General features: G+C 47.2%; 1 protein-coding gene across 1 annotated transcript; it reads right to left on the bottom strand.

Annotated features, from left to right (window-relative positions):
* Nucleotides 1–24,623, bottom strand: LOC135916962 (endothelin-converting enzyme 2-like). Its single transcript, XM_070540748.1, has 7 exons — nt 23,482–24,623; nt 18,820–19,130; nt 14,918–15,272; nt 11,203–11,364; nt 10,060–10,287; nt 7,560–7,910; nt 1–2,342 (listed from the first exon to the last, which is right to left on the bottom strand). Exons 1-7 carry the CDS (start codon nt 24,385–24,387, stop codon nt 822–824), a joined length of 3,834 nt encoding a protein of 1,277 aa, XP_070396849.1. The 5' UTR covers nt 24,388–24,623; the 3' UTR covers nt 1–821.
* Between the last annotated feature and the right edge of the window lie 771 nt (nt 24,624–25,394).

Genomic DNA, 25,394 nt, shown 5'->3' with positions numbered 1-25,394 from the left:
AATGTCTTCTGTCTGAAATGGGAAATGTTCACGGAGAGCACAGATTGCGAAGAGGCATTTTCACGTCTATTTTTCCGTTGCAACAAAACGGCGTCAAATGTAAATATCGCGATGTTGCTGATTGCAGTGCGAATGCTGTGCATGATGTGACTGTATTGTCAGCAAAGATTCCAAGTGGTTCGTTCTTTTGTAGCAGATAGAGTAATGCAAAACCTAAATGAAATCCGCCGTTTAATACTTGAAATAAATAAAAACATTGGGTAACTTAGGTAACTCAAGTTTTCGTCATGGCCACTATACTGTAGGCCTTTTAGTCCCAAAATGCGCAGAATTCTACATATATGGAAGACACAAACATTTCACCAAGCACACTGCATAGGCGCTGTGACTCAGCCGCCAACCAGACAGTCACAGAGCAATAAATGCTAGGTTCACACGAAAATGTGACAGCAGCAGAAGACGCGCTACGTCATCCCTTTGAACCCTTATAGCACGAAAATTGCGTGTTCAGGCTAAACCATGCGTACAATATCGTACGCTCTCCTCCAATAATTAGACTGCTGTTAGTTGCGGGGAGGGGGGGGGGGGCTGCTTTTATGCGACAATAACCTATAGCCCCATAGCGAATTGTTAGTGGAAGGTTTAAGACATTTTCTTTGGCAGCTCCCATGTGTAGAAACCACAAACAATATCCTCAACGAACGTTGTCCTAAACGAATCAAATGAAAAACAAAATAGAAAAAAACAGCATTGTCTCAATGAAAGCCCACTGACAAATGTTGCGGGTTATTGACAGTCTGCCCAAGGTTATAGCGTGAGAATCAGAAGAAGCGACAGTTGCCGCTAGGGTACATGCGAGACCCGACGGGACACTTAAAGGCACCCGCGAAATCCGAGAAGTACATAACCGCCTTGTTGCATTGGTTGAAGAAACCACGTAAGCCACGATGACGGCCGCATTGGAAGTAGCAGAGTGCGATGTAGAAGATCTGCTCATTGGAGAACTCTGTAATGAGACCCTCGCCGTCAAGAGCTCCGCCGACATTGTTGAGGAATGCGGCGTGAGTGGCCTCCAAGGCTACCACCTCTGGGAAGAAGCTGCCTTTGTAAGCCGGCGCAAGACACGAAGACCTCTTGCGAAGCGCAGCTGTGTACGATGTAAAGTTGCCGTTGCTTATGTTTGTGCATCGTCGCTCGGCCATCATCGTGCGGGTAAAGCTTTCGAGAAACCTCACCAACTGCAGCGCAAACGAAAAGCCAAGTCCAGCGTAGTTCATCACTGCAGTGCCACCGGGGACAAACAGCGGGAACTGGACAGCGCCTGCTGATATCGACACCTCGCTGAGGGCTTGGTCGTAGCTGAAGTAAGGCAGTGAGCCACTCAGCGGACTCGAAAGCAGCTCTTCGAACTCCGGCTCCGACTCGGTGAGCTTCCTTATCGCTTTTCGGGACAGCTTCAGGAATTCCATGAGCGAAGTGGCGTTGACCGGGAAGTGAGAGTAGATGCGCGTTAGGGCTTCTTTTTCCAGGATCCACGGAGGAGGCCACATGCGGATTTTCACACTTCGAAGCTGAGCTGCAGCCGCAGCCTTCGTGGCCTCGTCCAGCCAGGAGACGCCTTCTACTAGGGTGGCCAGGGTGTTGAGGACACTCTCCAGCGTCATCCTGACGGCATTCCGTGCCGACTGGTCGAGGCGCGTGAGGTAGTGCAGTGCTGCCGCCAAACCCGGATATGATGCCTCAACCACACGGGAGCACACCTGAGGCAGGTAGATCGCAGTGCGCTCCGCGTCTCCGAAGTACTCCTTGGACAGCATCGGATCAACCAACGGACCGTACAACTGTGCCAGCTGCCAGCCCAAGTAATCCATAATGTCCCGGCGAGTGAAGGACTTGAAGATAGCGTCGATCGCTTCGAGAACCGCAAGATCACTCACACTGATGTTGTCCGAAGGAGACACATGGGCGCTGGGGATCACCTCGTTTATCTCTGCGATCCACTCCTCGGATGAAATGTTGGCTGTGTACCCATCCAGGGCGGACATAACAAAACATGCGGGACGACCTGTCGGGTTTGTCTTGGCTTCGAAGATGTGCTCAAGGACGAAGGTCTGCATCGCCGCGGACCTCTCTATGGCAGCATCGTTCGGCGCAGTGCTTCCGTTTCCGAACTCCTGGAAGCGGAAGTAGAAAACTCGCCATAAAAGCTCGTTAGCTTTTGAAGCCGTCACACGCCTGTGGTGTTTTACGGCGAAGCTGATGGCGTCGGCCGGGCTGAGGTGGACAGTGCTGGTGTGGCTGGTGTTACGCCGGTACACGCGAATGGTAAACCAGGTTCGTACCTGCAATGCAGGATTTTTATGAATGCAGGCCATAGATTTCTATTGACGTGCACTGCGCAAGAGGGTTTCGGTGCCCTTTTTGTAAGCGGTTATACGCGTATAAACAGGCTACGATGCGCGACGAACTTCACTGAAACCTTAGTGCTCTAGCTCTAAAAAAAAAGATAAATACACTTCGTATAACACCAGTACTCAAAATCATCGGTCAGATGAAAAAAATTCGAGATTGATTACTGAAATAAATAGAACTAATTTGTGAATGGTGTCGTTCTCATTCATAGGCCATCGTCTAAAGTCCAACCAAGCATAAGCGTCATTTCGTGCTTTCCGATCAGAGAAATTACCGCTAAACTCTTGGGTGCTTCAGTGGCCTCTTGAGCCGTCTATTAATAGCTTATCACATAGGCTGCTTCTAAATTTGTGCTTTACAGAACCGCTTCTCAAGGGCGAATAGGTTTATGTAGTGAAAGGAAGTTAAATCTCGTTATCCACTCCAGCGCTTCCAAAACGCGTTCCTACTGGCTGATAAAGACCAACGACAACCGACAAATCTGATGTTCACAGTCTTCCAAAAAGGTTTATTTGCTACCGTGATCATAGCATGCTGTAAGCAGGGGACCTATAGTGCAAAGTTATTGCAATGTGTTTGTTTTCTATTGCTTTTATTATCGTGATTAGCCAAACATTTATGGAACCATATCCAGTTTGCCTGTCGGTCAGGAGACGCCTCAAAATCTGTGAGAACTCTCCATGATAAGACGACTTGTACAGGCTCATTTTGCATGATTAGGCCAAACTAAATAAAACTGATTCTTTCCAATTATGTAGTTTGTCAACATTAGCCTTCCGCGATTGGTGAAAATGTTTCCAGGTGACGCCAAGGTGGCACGTCTCTCTCACCGCGGCTTCACAAAACTGCGGAATGTCACCACAAGAATGGGGCGAGTACGCACTAAAGAAGCATTAATATGCCGAACAACACATTCTTGGAATAGCTGGAGACTAGGAGATGTGTTCCGAAGGGATATGGAAATGGGTTTGCAGTGATGGATCCGGGACTGTGTAGCTTGAACTTCGGCCGAGAATTGATTTTTCGCGTGTAATAAATATATTGCGGGGCAGTGTATGTACCCGAGCCATTTCAGGCACGTATACAACATCGCTCTCATTCGACATCTGTCAGGCATTCTAAGATCATGAACAGCAGGTTGCCATTATCCCTCAAGAGAAAGATTTACACCAGCTGTGTCTTACCAGTACTCACGTATGGGGCAGAAACGTGGAGGCTTACGAAAAGGGTTCTACTGAAATTGAGAACGACGCAGCGAGCTATGGAAAGGGGAATGGTATGTGTAACGTTAAGGGACAGGCCTCCATTGGAATCTGAACCTGGCAACGTTTAAAGTTCGAACGTTATCTAGTGAGGCGAGTCTAGCGGTGTTATTGGAGGAATTAGAGGGTAGTAAATGGGATATAATAGGGCTCAGTGAGGTTAGGAGGACAAACGAAGCATATACAGTGCTAAAAAGCGGGCACGTACTGTGCTACCGGGGCTTAGCGGAGAGACGAGAACTAGGAGTCGGATTCCTGATTAATAAGGAAAAAGCTGGTAACATACAAGAATTCTATAGCATTACCGAGAGGGTGGCAGGTCTTGTTGTGAAACTTAATAAGAGGTACAAATTGAAGATGGTACAAGTCTATGCCCCTACATGCAGTCATGGTGACCAGAAAGTCGAAAGCTTCTATGAAGACGTGGAATCGGCGATGGTAAAGTCGAAACGAATTACACTATACTGATGGGCGAATTCAATGCCAGGGTAGGCAAGAAGCCGGCTGGAGACAAGTCAGTGGGGGAATATGGCATAGGCTCTAGGAATAGCACAGAGTTATTAGTAGAGTTTGCAGAACAGAATAATATGCGGATAATGAATACCTTTTTCCGCAAGCGGGTTAGCCGAAAGTGGACGTGGAGGAGCCCGAATGGTGAGACTAGAAATGAAATCGACTTCATACTCTGCGCGAACCCTGGCATCATACAAGATGTTGACGTGCTCGGCAAGGTACGCTGCAGTGACCATAGGATGGTAAGAACATCAATTAACCTAGACTTGAGGACGGAACGGAAGGAACTGGTACACAAGAAGCCAGTCAATGAGTTAGCGGTAAGAGGGAAACTAGAGGAATTCCGGATCAAGCTAAAGAACAGGTATGCGGCTGTAACTCAGGAAGAGGACCTTAGTGTTGAAGCAATGAACGACAATCTCATGGGCATCATTAAGGAGTGCGCAATAGAAGTCGGTGGTAACGCTGTTAGAAAGGAAACCACTAAGCTATCGCAGGAGAAGAATGATCTGATCTAGAAACGCCAATGTATGAAAGCCTCTAACCCTACAGCTAGAATAGAACTGGCAGAACTTTCTAAGTTAATCAACAAGCGTAAAACAGCGGACATCAGGAACTATAATATGGATAGAATTGAACAGGCCCTCAAAGGAGGAAGCCAAAAAGAGTGAAGAAGAAACTAGGAACAGGCAAGAATCAGATGTGTGCGTTAAGAGACAAAGCCGGTAATATCGTTACTAATATGGATGAGATTGTTCAAGTGGCTGAGGAGTTCTATAGAGAGTTATACAGTACCAGTGGCACCCACGACGATAGTGGAAGAGAGAAAAGCCTAGAGGAATTCCAAATCCCACAGGTAACGCCAGAAGAAGTAAAGAAAGCCTTAGGAGCTATGCAAAGGGGGAAGGCAGCTGGGGAGGATCAGGCAACAGCAGATTTGTTGAAGGATGGTGGTCAGATTGTTCTAGAGAAACTGGCGACCCTGTATACGCAATGCCTTATAACCTCGAGCGTACCGGAATCTTGGAAGAAAGCTAACATAAATCTAATCCAAAAGAAAGGGGACGCCAAAGACTTGAAAAATTATAGACCGATCAGCTTACTGTCCGTTGCCTATAAAGCATTTACTAAGGTAATCGCATATAGAATCAGGAACACCTTAGACTTCTGTCAACCAAAGGACCAGGCAGGATTCCGTAAAGGCTACTCAACAATTGACCATATTCACACTATCAATCAAGTGATAGAGAAATGTGCAGAATGTAACCAACCCTTATATATAGCGTTCATTGATTATGAGAAAGCGTTTGATTCAGTCGAAACCTCAGCAGTCATGGAGGCATTACGGAATCAGGGTGTAGATGAGGCATACGTAAAAATACTAGAGGATATCTATAGCGGCTCCACAGCCACCGTAGTCATCCACAAAGAAAGCAACAAAATCCCAATAAAGAAAGGCGTCAGACAGGGAGATACGATCTCTCCAATGCTATTCACAGCATGCTTACAGGAGGCATTCAGAGACCTGGAGTGGGAAGAATTGGGGATAAAAGTTGATGGAGAATACCTTAGCAACTTGCGATTCGCGGATGATATTGCCTTGCTTAGTAACTCAGGAGACCAATTGCAATGCATGCTCACTGACCTGGATAGGCAAAGCAGAAGGGTGGGTCTGAAAATTATTCTGCAGAAAAATAAAGTAATGTTTAACAGTCTTGGAAGAGAACAGCAGTTTACGATAGGTAGCAAGGCACTGGAAGTGGTAAGGGAATACATCTACTTAGGGCAGGTAGTTACCACGGATCCGGATCATGAGACTGAAATAACCAGAATAAGAATGGGCTGGGTGCCTTTGGCAGGCATTCTCAAATCATGAGCAGCAGGTTGCCACTATCCCTCAAAAGGAAAGTGTATAACAGCTGTGTGTTACCAGTACTCACATATGGGGCAGAAACCTGGAGGCTTACGAAAAGGGTTCTGCTGAAATTGAGGACGATGCAACGAGCTATGGAAAGAAAATTGATGGGTGTAACGTTAAGGGATAAGAAAAGAACAGATTGGGTGAGGCAACAAACGCGGGTAAATGACATCTTAGTTGAAATCAAGAAAAAGAATTGGGCATGGGCCGGATATGTAATGAGGAGGGAAGATAGCCGATGGTCATTAAGGGTTACGGACTGGATTCCAAGAGAAGGGAAGCGTAGCAGGGGGTGGCAGAAAGTTAGGTGGGCGGATGACATTAAGACGTTTGCAGGGACAACATGGCCACAATTAGTACATGACCGGGGTAGTTGGAGAAATATGGGAGAGGCCTTTGCCCTGCAGTGGGCGTAACTAGCCTGACGATGATGATGATGAGAATCCATGTTGGTGACATTTTTAATGCTCCGTTGCACACCGTCGCAATCGTTGTCGGTGTGCAATGATGACTACATCAGGCTGAGTAAGGGGAAGCGGACCAATCGGAGGCGCCGGTACCGCTCTCCTGATCCTGTTATTTCCTTGGACTGCCCTAGCTCGACCTCACCGAAACTTTCTTCCTCTTCAGCCTGCTGCTGGCCTCTTGTCAGCCAACTAGAGGAGGAAAACTCGTTGCGGTAAGCAATGCTATTCGCTCTGAAATCAAACGATAGCCACCCCCTGTAAACGAGGAGAGCGTTTAATTGTGGTGTAGCAACCACCCGCGTCACCGGCAGCTACTCTTTGTCGGTTATGTAAGTTTGAGGTCATGAGAATCCAATAAAGTCAAAATGGAATAACTGTACTCTATAGCTGTCACAGGAACACACCCTACAGCTACCTTATTTTTTTATAGCTGGATCAAATCTGTTAGTACATAGGGAGCCATGGCAGAAACGACAGAAAACAGCGGCTAGCCTTCATTCCACATACGGTGCCGATCATGCGTAACATTGACAGGCTCATTCAAGTTTAGTTGGTGCAGAAAACTGCGTCAAGATTCCAGGCAACTCTAAAGCAGAGCAGCATTTGACGAAAGAAACGCACATCGAAGTAGGCATGGAACGCACTAGCGAATTACTGGCTGTCACACTAACGCCCTCCTAAAATACCTACATCTTTATAATGTACAACTTTCAAGCACCAATGGGATTTCAATTTTGAAATTATCACAATGATTGCTAAATCTCTTTACATGGTATCTTCCTGTACAATTGCCTTGCCCCAAGAATACTGAAATTTTCTAGTTGGTGTTTTGAAGTATTGTGTTTATTCTTCGCAAAATCCGTAGATATGTCATAACAATCTCGATGTAAATGGTTTCACTAGATTGTGCAGTTGGGCCCGATTGTAAGCGTTGTGTACGTATAAGGCCCCTGTCCCCGTGATGACATGGTAGGTTTCGGTACGCACTCCGAAATTATAGGCTAGTCGCAGCAAGACTCCCAGCGGGCTGCCCTCGTCATCAGGCGGGTCGGGCCAATTGAGGTGGACGGAGGCCATTAGGTCCCGTAGCTCTTGTATGCCTGGCACGCCCGCCTTGGTGTTGGGGTTTACGCAAGCCCGTAGCATGGCTGCTGGCCCGTCAGCGACCGTGAATCCGCGCTTTGAGGCGCCCAGTAGGAGGCCGCTGAAGCCCTCGAACCATGCACGGATGAGCTGCGTGAAGCTTGACGTGGCGTAGTGTGCCCTTGTCCCCGGAGGAGACCACGCCGAGCAGGCGTATTTGCTGAAGTCTTCGCAGGGATCCAGAGATCGGTTCACCTGGCGATGGGGTGAAGTATCATTCAAGAACGCGTCTACGATGCAGGAGTTCGTTCCTTTAGAAACCTGTACAACTGGCTGCTTTCGTAGAGAAGTGTTGCTGCAACAGTTTTCGACAATTTCCTGCCTACTACAATGAACCAGTATCTATCTATCTATCTATCTATCTATCTATCTATCTATCTATCTATCTATCTATCTATCTATCTATCTATCTATCTATCTATCTATCTATCTATCTATCTATCTATCTATCTATCTATCTATCTATCTATCTATCTATCTATCTATCTATCTATCTATCTATCTATCTATCTATCTATCTATCTATCTATCTATCTATCTATCTATCTATCTATCTATCTATCTATCTATCTATCTATCTATCTATCTATCTATCTATCTATCTATCTATCTATCTATCTATCTATCTATTGCCATTCTTTCTTGCTTTCTTTGTCCTGTCTGTCTGTCTAATGCACACAAAAATTGGAGGACGATTAAGCTTCGCCGTTATGAGTGGAACGCGATAGCATTCAATGACCCCTGATTGCTTTTCGTGCTTTCCGGCAACGTCAGGTTTTTCTTAACCATAACGCTTAACTGGAAACGCTGGCGGCGAACGCTATGCAAGAAGGCAAGCTTTCTGGTAGAAAGGCGGTCTCTTGCGTGGGTGGTCTCTTGCATGAGTCCACCTAGTGGACTGCCCATTTTGGCCGCTGCTGATTGGCAGCGGCCGCTCGTCTCCTCCTCTCTCGTACAGCTGCATTTAATCATCAGCGTCCGAACTGAACAGTCTACTAGGTGAAAACTTAGAGAATACCCCCCCCCCCGTTATTGTTTCGCATTTTTATTATTTCAGTCTGATATGAGGTAATACATTTGTTTTTGGGCTGCTGTTCTCAAAACTCGGAGAAATAACTTTGTAAAGATTGGTATACAGTAAAAGCTCATTAATTCGAACTTCAATAATTCGAACTTATGGATAATTCGAACTGTACAATTTGGTCTGGCCAAGCTCCACAGATGTCTATGTATAAAAAAGTTCGTTAACTCGAACGCGAGAAGGTTCCCTCACGGATGATTCGAACTACGCTCGCCTGGCGCACGGCCAGAGAAACGCGCCTACTACTTACGCACTAGGCTGTATTGACTATGAAACGGAGAGAACTGCGAGAGAAGGCAAAATCGAAAAAAAATCTAACCGACGCGGCGTCAGCCAGAAGGCAGCGGTGGCTGCCGCCTCTCCGTTCTATGCAACCTCCGAGACTTCTTGCCCATTGCGAATCTCGGAGGCTTTGCAAATTTTGTACAGCTGCTAATGTTGCGCGGAGATGGCACGGCAAGCGCCAAAACACAGCGAATCAAGTACGTCGCAGCTGCGCTTGCAATCAAGAACCAACGGATCAGGGCCTTCGCCACCTTCACGTGTTCAGCATCTTTGTCTCGGCAGTCTTCATCAGTTGTGCACCTCTGTTTTCAGCTTAGGAGGTATCGGCCGTCGCGATTCATTGTGATGGTGTTAAGCCTCGGCTAACGTTCGTTTCGGTCGACATCGGTCGCGTGGCACAGTCGGACCCAGAGCTTCAACTTGATCACTTTCTCACACGCCAAATTTCTGACATGCCCTACTGCTTCCAAATCGCAGTGTACTGTTGCTCTCCTTCACTTTCGTTAGTTCGAACTTTCGTTAATTCGAACTGAAGCGGCTTTCCCTTGCGGTTCGAATTAACGAGCTTTTACTGTACAATGTATTAGAAACTCTCGCAGTAGAAGAGTGGTTGGGTATGTGTGGCTCCAAATTTTATTCGAAATTCTTTTCGCAGCGGATGCGGGACGCTGGATGCTGACGCCGGATTTTCTGTGACACGGGGCCCTTAACGCTGTCGCGGTAATACGAGGCAGTGGCAGACGCCGCATAATCAAGGCCCCTAGATAATTTTTATGCAGCTAGAACTCTTGAAAGTGCACCCTGACTTTAGCAGACGCTCGTATTCCCATTTCAGACCTATCGAAATGCAGCCGCGCGGCCAGGAATGTAGCCTACGACACTGCGGAACTATAGTGAAGTTAAGGCGAATTGATTGATGCTATAGTCATGCTAACTTCTTCTGGTACTTCAAGATACCCGGACTTGATTCACTTTCACCTGCAGTAAGATATGCCCAGCGTATTTGTGGCAAGCGGCAGAGTTGCAGAGCTGAATTCCTCGGTTCTCCGTGACCACGGTCCATCTCGACACGATGACCAACACCACGACGATGATCGCGAGCGCGAGTACGGAAGCCACGACCCACTGTCCCCGGAGTCCGAGCGTTTCTTGCACCCTCGCTCGCTTAGTCGAGTGGTGCACCAACGACATAGAAGGAAGCGTGCCCTGCAGCCATTGACAAAGGGCATGGCGAGAAGTGTGGCTTGAGTGGTTGATTGCTTTGTTCGTTGAGTGATTTATTACAGCATCAAAAAAGGCATTCATAACTAAATGGATAAGAAAAAGAAACACAGGCGAGACCACAGGCGCATTAACTGTCTTGGAAATTTACATTTACCAAGAATATTCTCCGACCAGAAAAAAGACACTGCGGTATTAGAGAAGGCGCACGTGAGAAACCACACACGCACAAACACACGCACATGCAACGCCCACACACACACAAACGCGCGCATGCACTCGTAAATACATACATACATACATACATACATACATACATACATACATACATACATACATACATACATACATACATACATACATACATACATACATACATACATACATACATACATACATACATACATACATACATACATACATACATACATACATACATACATACATACATACATACATACATACATACATACATACATCTCCGAAAACATATCACCTTTTCATTTTTGTGCGGCTCGAGCTCACTCTATCTGGTTGCATACACTGCGTTACGTCACTATCGCTCTGTTTAAAAGGTAACGGTCCAATGAAACTGTACACAAACTCCGCCATTGCTCAGGACGCTTCAACTTGCTATGACACATGTAATAATAGCGAACGAAACTCGTGCAGGATCACTGGATCTGAGGACCACCGACTATGCAGTCACCGACTATCGTCACTACTACTACTGTGGTGTGGTTTTTTTTTGTACACCCAACCTCCGCCAGTAAATGGTTTCCTTTGTCGATATCCGTCAGTTGCCTGCCCACCTGCCAGCCAGCTACCATAACTATCCCACATAGCAGTAATCTCTAATCAAGGCATCTGTTAGGGACGATGTTGGAACGTAGCACTCACCCTGCTCAATCTGAACTTCCTCAGATCCGCCATAGGCCAGGACATGTTCTTGATGTGCGGAAACCGCTGCCCAGCCTTGGCCTTCCTGGGCGAGCTCCCAGGCGTCGGGCTCAGGGCTTTCACGTTCAGCACCAGCTGAGACTGGTGCGGGTCGAAAAGCAACTGAGAGAGGAAAACAGCGGAGGGGCTCCCATCAGTCAATTTGGTATTTTCAAAGATAGCGCACGACACAGCTTTCGACGATATTATCTAATGTGATTGATGGCTTGCCAAGCGTGCAGATCGACACTGCACTGTGGCGTACCAGTGGTGTGCCGAGTGAATAGAGGAAATGTCGGGCCATAAAGAAGTACAGTGCCTTGTACACTTAAATGGAATGCGTACCTCTAAGGAAACTGATCTCTTTTTCTTTTAACCTCTGGCAGGTGTAGTATTGGCCAGGTTTGCGGCAGATGAGTCGTCGTTGGTGACGCTGGCGCACTTCTATAGCCATGCGTTGTGCTTTTAGATAGATTCAATCGGCATTACTTCGCAACAAGAGTGCGTGCAAAGTAAGAGTCACACACCAGATTGTTTCCTTTAGCAGGGGAGAACACTGTACGCCCTGAAGAGAATATTTTCAATAAATTAGTTTTGTGTGTCTCACTAATTTTTTTTCCAGGATTTATGTGGTGTGGGCGGATAGAAATCGAAGCATACGGAACTGATGGACACGTATCCTAGGATACCCCTAGTACGGACGCGGCACCACAACTAAACCTGTTAGGCCTGCGCGTGAGAGCGTACAGGTAATTCACCCCAATGAGTGGAAGACGTACGATATCATGCATAAGTCATTAGCGTTACGCCGAGGGTCATGCAGTGTTTCACTCCGCAAAAAATGTTGCTGTTTATTGCCGCAACTGAGAGATGATTGCTAAAGCGTTGCATGCCGAAATCTTGCGGCTCATTAAGCCAAAACCATGATGCCTGCTCTGGTAAAGCTTTTCTTGCTTTTAAGGTAAGTACAGTGAGGGTGGGTGTGTTGCGAACGCCACGCACTCAACCACGTGGGGTTTGGACCATTCCGCACTTATTCATGCGTGGCTTTGCCATGTGCGAATAAAATGTGGCCCGGGTGGTTGACCTCGCCCGGAGTCCTGTAGGATATTTAAGGCCTCCCGGGCAGAAGCAACACGCTTTTTTGGCCTTGGCCTCTCGTAGAAGCTTTCTTAAGCCACAAACGGACAACACAGAGAAATATGATAAGAAGCCAATAAACACTGACGCCGAGGACAACACCGGGGAAATTACTTGTGCTTAATAAATGAAATAAAGAAACGATAAAAATAATGTAAATGAAAGTGGATGAGAAAACAACCTGCCGCAGGTGGGAAACGATCCCAAAACCTTCGAGCTAATAGAGATAAAAAGAGAGAAATAGAGAGAAAGAGAGAATAGATAGAAAGTCGCTCGAGTGCTAATGCAGCTCAACTCAGGAATACAACGGCCCTCCTAATATAGCTGAACTGCGGCCAGCACTTCACTATTGTATTATGTCAGCTTCAGGGCCCGACCGCATAATATAAGAAATTATCAAACTATAATGGCGATGTTTTCGTTGTTTTACGCAATATGGGCGAGATGGTACGTTTCGTCTTCGTGGAGGGAAGGTATTATAATTCCTATCCTTAAGAAGGGAAAACACCTTGTGTGCCCAGTAGCTACTAATCGACAGCCACTGACTAATCTCTGCAAACTCTGAGAAAAGATGATCAACATGCTCCAAATCAACTTTTCTAAAATCAACAAGTACTCGATCCGTAAAGCGTGGTTTCAGAGTTATCCAAGTTGAGCTCCTTACATAGCCTGGCAACTTTACTCTTGACCTCTAATTCCGATTTCCAAATCTCTACAAAGTTGTTGTTTGCAGCCTCTGTGGCCTTCTCATCGTACATTTCTCTAGGAAGTACCACAAAAGATCCCTCTTTGCCTGCTTCCAAACAAGTTGGCCAGGTTGGTCAAAGATATTAACAATGGTAGAGCCACAGCGCTAAAAATATATTTTAGCGCAAACGTTCACAAGTCGAACGTGCCGTTTAGGAGCATCGTGAGCGAAAGAGACACGTGGCAGTTGTTACTTAGTAGGCACATTTTAAAGCTGCTAAAAATCTGTTAATGTAAGTGACCCTTTTTCGGCAGGCAATTCACAAGACATAGTGCAATTTCTACGAAACAATAAATCCCTACGCAATGCATTTTCTGTAGATTATGAGTATATATTTTAATTAATTCCACAGGATGTACCTCTTGCTGGATTAAATATGTCCATCGAAAAAAAGCGGCATCTTAACTTTTTTAAATGCAGCCGCTGTTACGCTTGAGTCCTCTTTGACACTATTAGAAGCCTATTTTAATTGTACCTTTATTCGTTTCGACAAACAGCTTTTCTTGCAAAAACACGGCATTTGCATTGGTTGATATATTGCACCGCTGCTGTGCAGCATATTCCTATTTACTGTTGATCGCCTGCTCGATGAGGCTTTTACACGGGACAGCACTTGATATATTTTAAAGGTTTTTAGATATATGGACGATTGTTTAATTCTTTGTAACAGGCAAGGTTCACTGAAACGCTGCGGTGATATTTTCAACATATTTAAGAACCATGGCAAAGGGCTTTCGTTTACGCATGAAGTGCCACAGTGTAACACACGGAAGTTTTTAAATTTTAGATTAACCTTTCATGAAGGGCAAGCTTGTTGGCAGTATTTCCCACATGCCAAGAAAGGATTGCTGCCGTGTAATTCTTGTTATTCCAGAAGTGTCAAGCGAGGAATTTCTATGCATCTGCTTGGAGTCCGCACTCAGGAAATCGTGTACACTCACGATGCAGGGCTCGTTAGATAATCAAATCAAGAGACATAAACCAGCATGGTTCCCTGATTCCTTGGTTGCATCAATCACTGAAACTCTTTTACGGAAGGTAAAAGGTACCAGAACCGTAAGACCTGCAGTGATTCCTTATGTTCATAAGGTGTCCCACAACCTCAAGAGGGTGGAAGGTCGGTATTGCGTACGCATTGCCATTTCTGACCCCATCAAATCAGTTCAACTCAGCCGGAGAACCATTCGCGAGGAGACTAGTTGGCGAGGCTCTGGTAAAGAACATGGCACGTCTTACGGGAAATGCGCCGCGGGTCTGGTGTACGAAATTTCCCTTGATTGCGGCAAGTCATACGTGGGACATAAAGCACAAAGCATAAATGAACGAACCAGGGAAAACAAACTAAATCTAATGAAAGATGGCGTGGAACATTTGCCAGCGCACTGCAAGGTCTGCATGTGCAAACCACGTTTTGACGAGATTAAGATTCTTGGTAAAAGCAGAAAGCAAACAGCACGTGAGGTAATGGAAGCTTAATATGTCTTCTAGCAAGCACCAAGTAGGCCAACAAAAGCAGTTCCGAGGCAGTATGCAAATTTACAAATAACGGTGCCAATACACTGCTTTTTTTCGGCCATTAAAACTTTTCAGTTATGTAACAATAGAACACAAGTTCCCACGGGCAAATGCCACCGTAAAGGTTCTGAATATTGCGACAGCGTGAGAAGAACACGAGAAAGACAGAGAGGTCGGCATTAGCCGCATTCTCCTCACGTTCTTGTGCCATCCAGAAATTTTACCACGGCACCCCAACGGGCTCAAATCGACAGGATGGCAAGCGTCGTGTACCTTGTCTGCTGACGCTGGGGAGTCATAGCCACTTGTGGGACTGTTGACACTCTGAACGCCTCCTACGCCCGGCGAAGGGTGAATCTCGCTTACAGTTTCGGATCCAGGGCTCTCTATTTCCTTCGGAGGCTCTCCTAAATTCACAAGCATTTGCGGCTGCCCTTTCTTGTCAAGTCGGCCCTTCTCTCCAAGTAGCAGTGCCGGCGGATCACGGGGCCCTTCCGGCGAAGTAGGCACTAGCGTTGCTACGGACCGGCTGGAAGCAGCAGCCGCGGTTCCGTGCTCGAGCAGCTGTTTGGCTCCACTGTCGTGAGCGGGAAAAGGCGAAGAGGAAGAACCCTTCGGCGATCCGGTCCTGTATGGACAGCAGAGGGGGAGCAAAGTAGGTTTACCTGGGCGCTATTCGTGATCATGGAGAAAAAAAAGAAAGCGTTGGAGGGAGCGTCACGTGACAACCTTAAAGCCCATACACAGAAAAAATAAAGATGCCAAGGAAATGTAGCCTCTCTTCCAGATGACTGGCCGGTAGGCACGCGGTATCTTCCAGCCACCTATAGTTTGATGGCGTCATAGGTGGTTTCATCTCACCTCTCCTGATACGCAAGACTGGTGGCATGTGAATTAGTAAGAAAATATGTACCGCAGTTCAAGGGTCACTGCGACTGAATAACGAACCTTATGGAGTTAGCGGGAAAGTTAGATCGGTGTCGGGGGCTCTGCGTGGGCTTTCAACAACCCCCGGAACGCGAGTGCTAGTGTCGGTTTCAAGGAACATGCGCGCTCCAAGCGGTCGCCGAACATCCTCAGTTATTTTTTATTTCTCTTTTTTGTGAAATCTCGGCATCACATACCACTCGCAACACGGCGTCAAAGTAGACATTCCAAGACCCATACGCGAGCAACTATACGTACCCCCATTGCCTCGCAACATGCACCCCCAACACCACACGGGGAGGCGTAAAGCCAGGGCACAACAAATGAACAAAAGTTACTCTAACGACAAGGATGCGGTCTTCACCGACGCAGCCCGCTATCGAGACAGGAAGAGTTTCGTGGCAGCAGTTACTAGCCACCGAGGCAACCACCTCACGAGCGTCACCGTGAACACGGCACATGCCGAAGTGGCAGAGGAAGCGGCCATAGCACTGGCCCTCACACAAACCAAAGCTACATACGTGATCTGTGACTCGCAAACGGCAATTCGCAATTTTGCAAATGGGCGCATCTCGCAAGAGGCTTATCAGATGCTCCAGCGACATCCCATACACCAGGGAGAGGCCGACATTGATAACCGAAGGCATTTGCTGTGGATCCCGGCACACACTGGAATGAGCACCCCCAACGAAGCGGCTCACGGCGTTGCTCGAGGCCTGACTCACCGAGCAGCATCGGAGGAAGAGCCCCCGCGGGGTACTGCAAACGTCTGGGCATGGGAGGATCGTATGACCACTTTTCACGACATCACGGCACACTACCAATTACAAAGACGCATATACCCATTCCCTCACGCTATGTTAGACAGGACGCAAACAGTACACTTCAGACAATTACAAACAGACTCTTACAGAAACCCCAGACTCATGCACGCCATGTATCCAGACATGTACACTACAAACAGATGCACATCGTGTGGCGAGGTTGCCACACTAAATCACATGCTATGGGAGTGTCGGGACCTAACAAACAAGTCGGGCAGTGCCGACCCCTCCGTCTCTTCCTCCGCCAGCCTCCAGTCACGCTGGATGACCGCACTGCTCAGCTCTGACCTGGCAACACAACTCTGGGCCGTCCAGCGAGCCGAGGAAGCCGCTTCGAGACAAGGTCTCGGAACCGCGTCCGCGGCGGGTGCCCAGACCCACTAAAAGACGCCGGACTCAAATCTTGCTGATTTGAAATTAAAGTTTACGCTCTGTCTTTTTTTGAATTATAAATGGGGCGAAGCACGGGAAGTGGTCGAGTTCGCGCGTCTTTCGAGCTTACCTCCACTCACCGTCGCCAGTCACTCAGCGATATAACAAGTCGGATCTCGCTTGGTCATCTGCTTCGGTAGTCGTCCCAAGTATAAAGACGGCAAATATTAGACAGAGAACCTTGATCAGACGTGGAATGAACGTGAGGACGAAAGAAACCGAGTCAACCAAGCATTAGATGAAGATAGCAAAATCGGGGCATCCCATGTTTTGCGCGGCTCTGTGGTTTTCTAACACCGGGAATTCCAGTTCTGCTATGCTTTCAGATTTCTTAATGACAGCAGGTAAGATCAAGTATTTCACTTTATTTTCTGAGCAGATACTCATTTTACATGAGTAAACCAGTTATGTACAAGCCTGAGTGGATTGACTTAGGAGCAGTGCCGCTCAGCCCATTCGTCGGGACGACAGCCCATTTGCTGTCGGTGAAATATTTGTACTGGAGGGCTTGAGTGCGTCTTTGTCGGGCTAAACATTTTGTGCACTATTTGTCGACAAATGCACCCTAGGCTAAAGTAAAGGAAAACAGGCACAGCCGCGATGTTTTACCAAATTTCAAGAGCAACGACGGCAAAAGGATGCACGTACATAAAGCTGTTGTGTTTTGATGCACCATCACTAACATATCGTACTGAAGAAGGATGAAGGTCTCTATCTGAATTTTGGAGCGTAGACGGTACCATACGCTTAGTTACCCTGCTTTAGGCATAGTTTCACGTGTCATATATCTTACGCTAAGTGTAGGTACACACCCTCCATATGCCATAAAAAACTCTGGCAAAAGTGAGGGCACTCTAAATTATTCACCGTCATACTTGTGTATACGAACTAGTTTTGGTTTCAGTTGCATGCGCCGCAACGTCACAGTGCCACCCCGGCTCTTTATGGTGATTACACAGCACGAACTAGGGCTGCTTATGAAACAGTCGCTAGAAAGACGTGCAGGCAAACCATATTTTCACAAGACAATGAGACGCGAGGAATTTTTCGCCGAGCAGGAAGTTACGTTGATCGATAAGAGTTACCAAACGCTGCAAATATTTGTTGAAGAGCTGAAAATATACACTTTTTTTCTGCCTGCGTAAGCTTCGTCGCACTAAGCCATTGCGGCATAAGGGACAAAAACTGTCTCGAGATGACAACACACTATTGCACTTGGAACGGCAGAACAACTGTTGCCGTCTCGTAGAGATGACGATGAGAACGGAATTCTGAGGCACCGGCAAAGGTACATCCTAAGTAAAAAACCTAGCCCGCCTCAAACCGGCATCGCAGTGCTGGTTTGAGGCGTTAGAATACAGTAATTACATATAGCAATAAGCAATATAGGATATACTATACACAAATAAATAACATAGAGCAATGCGTTAAAAAATACCAAGCCATCTAAACGCAACACGTTAACTGTGACTTGTTTCTTTAAGTATATTTTCCCCAAAAGCTGCGTTAAAGCGTGTCAGACGTTACGTTCACTTCCTTGCTGCGAGGTTTTCGACACATATACGCTTTATGAATGTGTGTATAGAAATCAGGCGTACTTCATTAGGCTGTAAATTTCGAAAGAACGGGCTTTTTTTAAACTGAGGGTTGACTTCACATGCCAGTGGCCTCTCGTTATTATCGCGTTAACGTCAGAATGTCATGGTCCATTATCGAAATTTATGGGCTTGAGGAGGGGGAAGTTTCGGTAAGTCCGAACATAGTTCACTATACAGGGGCCCTAGTCAGGAAAGCGAAGATTATTGGACTTACACACGCACGCAAGAGCAGGCAGACAAACGCGGAGAAGCAACAATAAACGAGTGACTAAAGGAAGTTGCGAGTCCCTCTCCTTGCGTCCTTACGATGGCCAAATATTAACCGAACTCCACCAGGTATAGCATCGTTTGAAACACGGTTAATATAGGTACGAGCAGTTCGAATGTTACTGACGGCGTTGCGACATCCTCCTTCCTTTCTTTGTTGTGGGCGTCTACAGTTCTCCCGGTGGCCTTGATCAGCCGCGGTTTAACGCGGCCAACAGACCCGCTCGGTGTATCATGGACGAGGCTCAGCTTCCTGGATTTGAGACCCTGCTCGTGCGGAGGTCGGCCGGAACTGTGTTCGGCTTTGCTCGGAGGATGATCACGGTGGCGAATCCCGCTCCCTTCGGAGACCAAGCGACCATCGGCTTTCGCTGAGTGCCCCGAAATGAGGTCCGCGTAGGTCGGACTGTCGCAAAACTTCCACGAATCAATAGTGTCCTGGAGTACGGAAGAAGAGAGGGGCGCTTTACGGCGAAGCTCTAGTTCTGATTGAATCTGTCGCAAGCGTGTCGAGAACAAAAAGCATTCGCAAACCTCTGTGTGCAGAAAAAGTTGTTCGGGGAAAAAAAAGGAACCTTCGGAGATGTAAGAATATGCTAGCTACTCACGCGTCGACAACAGCGAATCTGTATGAGGGATAACAAGGACGAACGCTGCGCCAGTTCGTACATAAGTGCAGGTGAAAATCCAACCATACACAACGTATTAAACGAAGCACACAACGTACAAAAATGTAGAAGGCGACGGCGTGAGGCTGGTCACCTGCAGCATCATCCCATCATCTTCCACCTTTTTGTATGTTGCGTGTTTCGCTGGATTTTCTTACTCATATCCTTCAGATTTCGTAGCGGGTCTGGTTTTCTGACTACACAAGACTTTGCATACTCCCTGTCACAATTATCCGGTTCAATTTCTTCGCCGTATGTATATACCGGAGGCTCTTCAAGTGATGTCGCTGTATTGTTAATTTGTTCTACTAAACCCTCTTCTACACACCTAAAACGCATGTTCCTGCACCGTCACGACTCCAGCGACGGCGATGTCCACCTGCATGTTCCAACGGCCTTTTCACACAACCTCTAAGAGGCACCGACGAAGGCAGCGTTGCAGGTCATTAGGCGACATTCTCTACTGACCGCGCCGCCACAAGAAAACCGTTGTAGAATCCATTACTCAGCAGTGCTTTAGAACGGTTTGAAACGCTTTCTACTCAAACGTGCACTCATGAACACATTAACATGAAACCACTGCGTTGGAATACTCTCATTCCCAAACTATCTTTTTTTCGCGTGCAGCAAAAGTAAGAAATCTAGCGAAATTATTTTCTGCTGCCTGATCAAGATGTATTACAATGTAATTGATGCAGCAAGATTCCTACAGCAGTTTTTTGTCTGCTTTCCACGTGCTTCCACAATAGACACGGAATGGATGTTTGATCAGATGAAATGATTACGCTACATTCAGGGCAAACAAATAAATTGAAGAAAATGCTTACAAGTCTTGAATCCTGCATACTAAAATATACAAGACAATGCTTCAGCGATGAGGCGATGCTGACATCTGGCTGCTTGAAACAAGGAACACCATCAAATTTGTTTGGAACATACCTATACAGTGTACAGACGGCTTTATTTAATAAAGATAAGCGGAGTGCCTCCACCTGAATTCAAATCGACCGTGCCAGAATGCGCGAACACGTATACGTGACGAAGCCCATGTACGAGTGTAACAGCAGAGTGGTCAAGAAGGCTCGAGGGATGCACGGTACCGAGGAAAGAAAGTGTGCTATTTCAGTAGCAGAGACGCTCCATCTTCACGGAAGCTTTTTGTCTCTAAAAATTTAGCAGTAACGCCTTCAATCGCGAGTGTTGACGTGCATTCCGACACGGTCAGCAGAAAGCTGCGAAAACATTGGCTGTCTGCTGCACCGGAGAAGTTTACGAACCACGTTGCTTGAGAACAAGCTGAACATCTGAGAAGCTTTGAAAAGCAGCCTGGTGTTCGAATGTATCGCCTGTGCTTTATGCGCAACATCAGATTATTCTTGGACTTCATTGACCAGTTCCAAACTGTTCGGAAATAGAGCAGCAATGTGGGCTTTTCGGGTAATGCGCGACAGTGAACCAGTTGCAGCGTTAAAATCGCAGCGGCAGGAGTACAAGAAACACACACACGCACGCACGCACGCACGCACGCACGCACACACACACACACACACACACACACACACACACGTACGCACACACGTACGCACGCACACACAAACACGCACACACACACGCATGCACGCACGCAAACTCACGCACACACACACACACGATGCGCTGTGTGTGCCTCCGTCGTTCTTCTGTCCAAGTGCCTTTTAGCGCTACGACGAGTTCACTGTTCCGAAATTCAGCCGTTGCTAAACTTTGCGGTCCAGTGTGATCGTCGGCGCTTCCCCAGCCTATATAATGTGATGCGTCTTGTACAGAGACGATATAAACGAAGTGCCGGCGCTTGCACATCGGCTCACCGAGGAGGGCACCCCACGGCTCGAACATCCAGTCTAGCCTTTGCTTTTTTCATGGGCTGCTAGCGCATTGATTGAGAGCGTCTTGCCTGTTCGGCCGACTAAATCCTCGGTAGCAAGAAAACTCATGTGGGTGCGCAACCAAGTCAATGCTTCAGAGTAACGGGTCACGAGTCCAGTTCATACGTTCTCGCTAGTTTTCTTATGTGTAGCTCCTGATTACTATGACGTTGTGACATCATATCGCGAGGAAGACCGGCGTGGCACTGATCCATAGACTAGCCTCACAGTTTCTAAAAACGATGCTTTTTAGGTAAAGAGAAACACTCAAACAGTTTACACTGAAAAATTACTGTTTAAACCGTTCATGTTCAATTTTGTGTAATAAGTTCATTATAACGAGGGAAAATAAAGGTCAAATTTAGATTTTTCTCTATGTCGAGCCGCAACTCCAACTTGGTACGTTAGTGCGACGTCATAAATAATATAGTTTCTCGTCTTTGGCCCATGGTAGCTTAGTCAAAGTTCAGTATTCGGCTGTGTTGCAATATCAAGTGAAGCCATCTTTAGAAATAAAGAAGGCAAAAAATTATGCCCGAGCTCACACCGTCAGAATACGTGACGTGGCGGCACGCTGTTTCTGGAACTTCAAAGAGGCGCCGCCATCCATCTTGCTTTATCTATCTCTTCTTTTCCTTCTCTCGGGGTGAGAGGGGCATTTCTTGGTTTTGTAAAAGGGTCATTGACAAACACAGCTCAAACTGATTTTAAAACGAAACTTTTTCACCCTATTCCAAGCACCTTTTCGCACGTATCTGGCCTCCAACGCTTGAACACCACGAACGTGGTGTTCAAGCAGGTGTTCCAAGAACGGGTGTTCAAGAAAGGGTGAAAAGGTGTTCAAGAAAGGGTGTTCCAAAAGCCGTTTGACAAACGGCTTTTGGAACACCCTTTCTGGGGGACAAGCAAGCGCGTAGAGACGCCTGGTGCGTTTACAGCCGCAGTTGCACTAGAGGAGACTGACACATGAGAAATACCGCAAGTGAGACATGGCACTATGAATCACTACTGGAACATCTCCCGAACAATATATGTACGAGTTTAGTGTACAGACTATTATTACACATGTCCGCTTTACGGAACGCCCTAATGCGAGGAGGATGTGGACTCGGTTCCCACCAATGGCCTCATGTTTGTCGAGGCGCACGTTCCGTGCTCCTCCAGGAATGGTGAAAGAGCAGTCTTATACTTCAGCGTAATACGTCCTGGCAATACCCTTTGAACCGGTGATCACGTTCTTATATAAACGAATACCGCACACAATCTGTACGTCTGGTCGAGATCAATTCTTCTAGAATAAATAAGTCCTTCATATTTCTTTTCATGAGACTAACTTTTTTTCAGCACGGCGCGGATTCGGTATTACAGTGGGAGTAGAAAAGCTACCTGCAATGTCGCGCGACCAATTGCGTAGGATGCTGCCGCGCTATCAAGGGAAGGTAGGACAGTGCGCTGAATCATCAGTGGGCGTGTTTCTGCAGGGGATGCTATTCTACGTCCTCGTTCAGGCGCGCTTACTCGTTATACCATTGTTAATTATTAAGCGCATGCTTACAACTTCATACGGCCGATAAAACTACTATCCTTAGTTAGTACAGCTATTTACTAATTTGCTGCCACAATTGGTGCTTCGCCTTTCAGGGTAACTGATTTTTTTTTATTTTGTGTGTGTGTGTGGGGGGGGGGGGGGCTTATCGATGTGCAGTGAGAACAGAGGGGGGAGCTTCCGCGTGAACGAACGCGCGGGAAACGCAAGGAACCAGAGAATTGCGTCTGCAACATGAAGAGGTTTCTGAAGAGGATGCTTTGGAAAGAAGGCAAGCGCGTCGGCGGGCAAATTATGCGAGAAAAGGGGCACTACAACAACGTTTCTCTCGTATTTCAAACAGGAAATCGGTGATAAAAACAAGCTTACTGCGGATATCGTGACATTGCGGGTCGTATTCCTTGAAGCTATTTGTCTCCTAAAATACGTCAGTCTTGGTTTCAAGAGTAGACCACAAGCTTCACAAGTAATGATTACAAAGAATGCAACGTGGTATTGTTGCTACTACTACGTACTAATTTTTAAGGCATCCAGCAAGCTTAGACCAGAACGGTATGTACAAGGTGTAGAAGCAGCACAAGACGTTACTACGCTCATATACTGGGCTTCCAGAGCAGGGGTGTACTTGACGGTCGTCTCCCCGTTTTCGGAGAGCAAATGATCATACTGACCGGTGAAGCCGAAGGAGGGAACTTCAATGCAGGAGATGTCGATGTAGGCAACCTCGGAGCAGGGGACCTCGATGCAGGAGACGTCGATGCAGGGGACGTCGATGCAGGGGACGTCGATGCAGGGGACCTCGATGCAGGGGACCTCGATGCAGGCGACCTCGATGCGGGGGGACTCGATGCAAGGGACTTCGATGCAAGGGACCTCGATGCAGTAGACGTCGATGCGTGTGTTGGCAAGGTGCTGAGCGGGGATATAGCGCCATGCGGTTTTCTCCTGTTCGACGTCTTCGTGACCCTGCCCGAAGCATGATGACCTTCGATACTCATCGCGGGCGATCGCGTGCCCGAAGTCTGACGCGATATCCCTACTGTAGGCAACTGCGCGGATGCTGCCGTTCCATAGAGTGATGCACTTGCTACGTGTGAGGGGCCCTCCGCTTCGGTCGAGCCGCGTTGGTACTTGTCGGCTGAGGTGATATCTAACCCTTGGGTGGACCTTTGATCCGCGATTACCGAGTCGTTCGCACAAGTGGTTCCGACGGTAGCCCCGTCAGCATCGAGTTGCTGAGTGGAGCTTCCATGTTTGAGATTCGTTGGCTGCGCCGAGGGCTGTCCTTCTGCCACTGACGCTGGAGAGCCAAAGTTGCCTCTGGTATCGACGGGCTGGACAGGTCTCATGAACACCGTTTCGTGTGGTGCCTCCGACGGCCCAGGCCCTTGTGTTTCGCGCAAACCTTGTGGTCTAGACATGCCGTCCTGGTGTTGTAGATGGTGGCCATCTTCCGAGAAGTCTTGAGCGGACGAGCCAGGCCGGGCTGAGGGCAACGTCGTGGGAAACGCTTCGGTGGAAGAGGGAACGGCCTTGTCTGTATTCTTAACCGTAACCGAGTCTTTACTTGACGCCATCCTTGCGAACGCAGTCGTAACTATAGTCTATTTTATGTTGCAGATGTCTCTCTCGCTATCTATCTGCCTATACTGGGCTCACCGGTGATTTCTTACGCACAGGAAAGTGCCGTCTTGAAGATGAGCTTGCTGAGGCCCCGTCTCTGCTACTTTCTTGAGTATCCTCTTGGGTCGAAACTTAAAGGCGTTATTATTGAAGCGGAAATTGGATACGAATCATGGAATGATACGTGCGACCGTGCTGCCGTTTTCTTCTTCATGCGTGCACGTGGCGACGGTGCGCGCGAGTTTCGGCGATACGCCGGAATTTTCTTGTTGTACGATGAACAATTCTGCACAACACTGCGCAATTATGCTTCATAGGTAATTACAAATATATACCATTAATTCCTTCAATAATAATAGGAATGAGTCTTTATATTTTTATGCCCTAGTTACACTCAATCTGTTTAGTTTTTCCAAAGGTTCCGCAAACAGGAATAAAAAGCAAACCGGCATTTTCTTTCTTCTTGGACACTGCTGCTATCTGTCTGCTGTATGAAAATTTGGACCATTTTCATGAGGTCTTTCATGCTAGACTCAAGCTCCCAAATAACTGTAACTGCTAACGGCATTCGGCGGGATCGAAGCAATAATCATAGCATAAAGCCGGTAAAACAAATTGTCAAACACTGCGTGCGCAATGGCAATCAGGTGAATATTCAATGCCTCTTGATAACATTTTTACTTTATGTTAAATCTCCACCCTATGGTATGGTATGAAGAACTTTATTTAGGTCCTGAGGGATCAGTCTGGGACTGATGCGGGCCACTCCCACGTCGGTACAGAGAGGCCGAGCCCCTCTGCTATCACACGGGCCCTCTGGACAGCCCTGAGCTGGTCCGCCAGCACTTCACTGTGCAGCATTCGCTGCCACCACTGTTCACTTCGAGAACCATCACCGGCCAACGCCAAGCAGCGCCACAGCATGTGTTGTAAATCGAGCAAACCCCCACGCTTACTACAA

This window comes from Dermacentor albipictus, chromosome 6, assembly GCF_038994185.2.
Source record: "Dermacentor albipictus isolate Rhodes 1998 colony chromosome 6, USDA_Dalb.pri_finalv2, whole genome shotgun sequence".
NCBI classification, from domain to species: domain Eukaryota; kingdom Metazoa; phylum Arthropoda; class Arachnida; order Ixodida; family Ixodidae; genus Dermacentor; species Dermacentor albipictus.
This window is presented reverse-complemented; position numbering and strand designations above follow the sequence as displayed.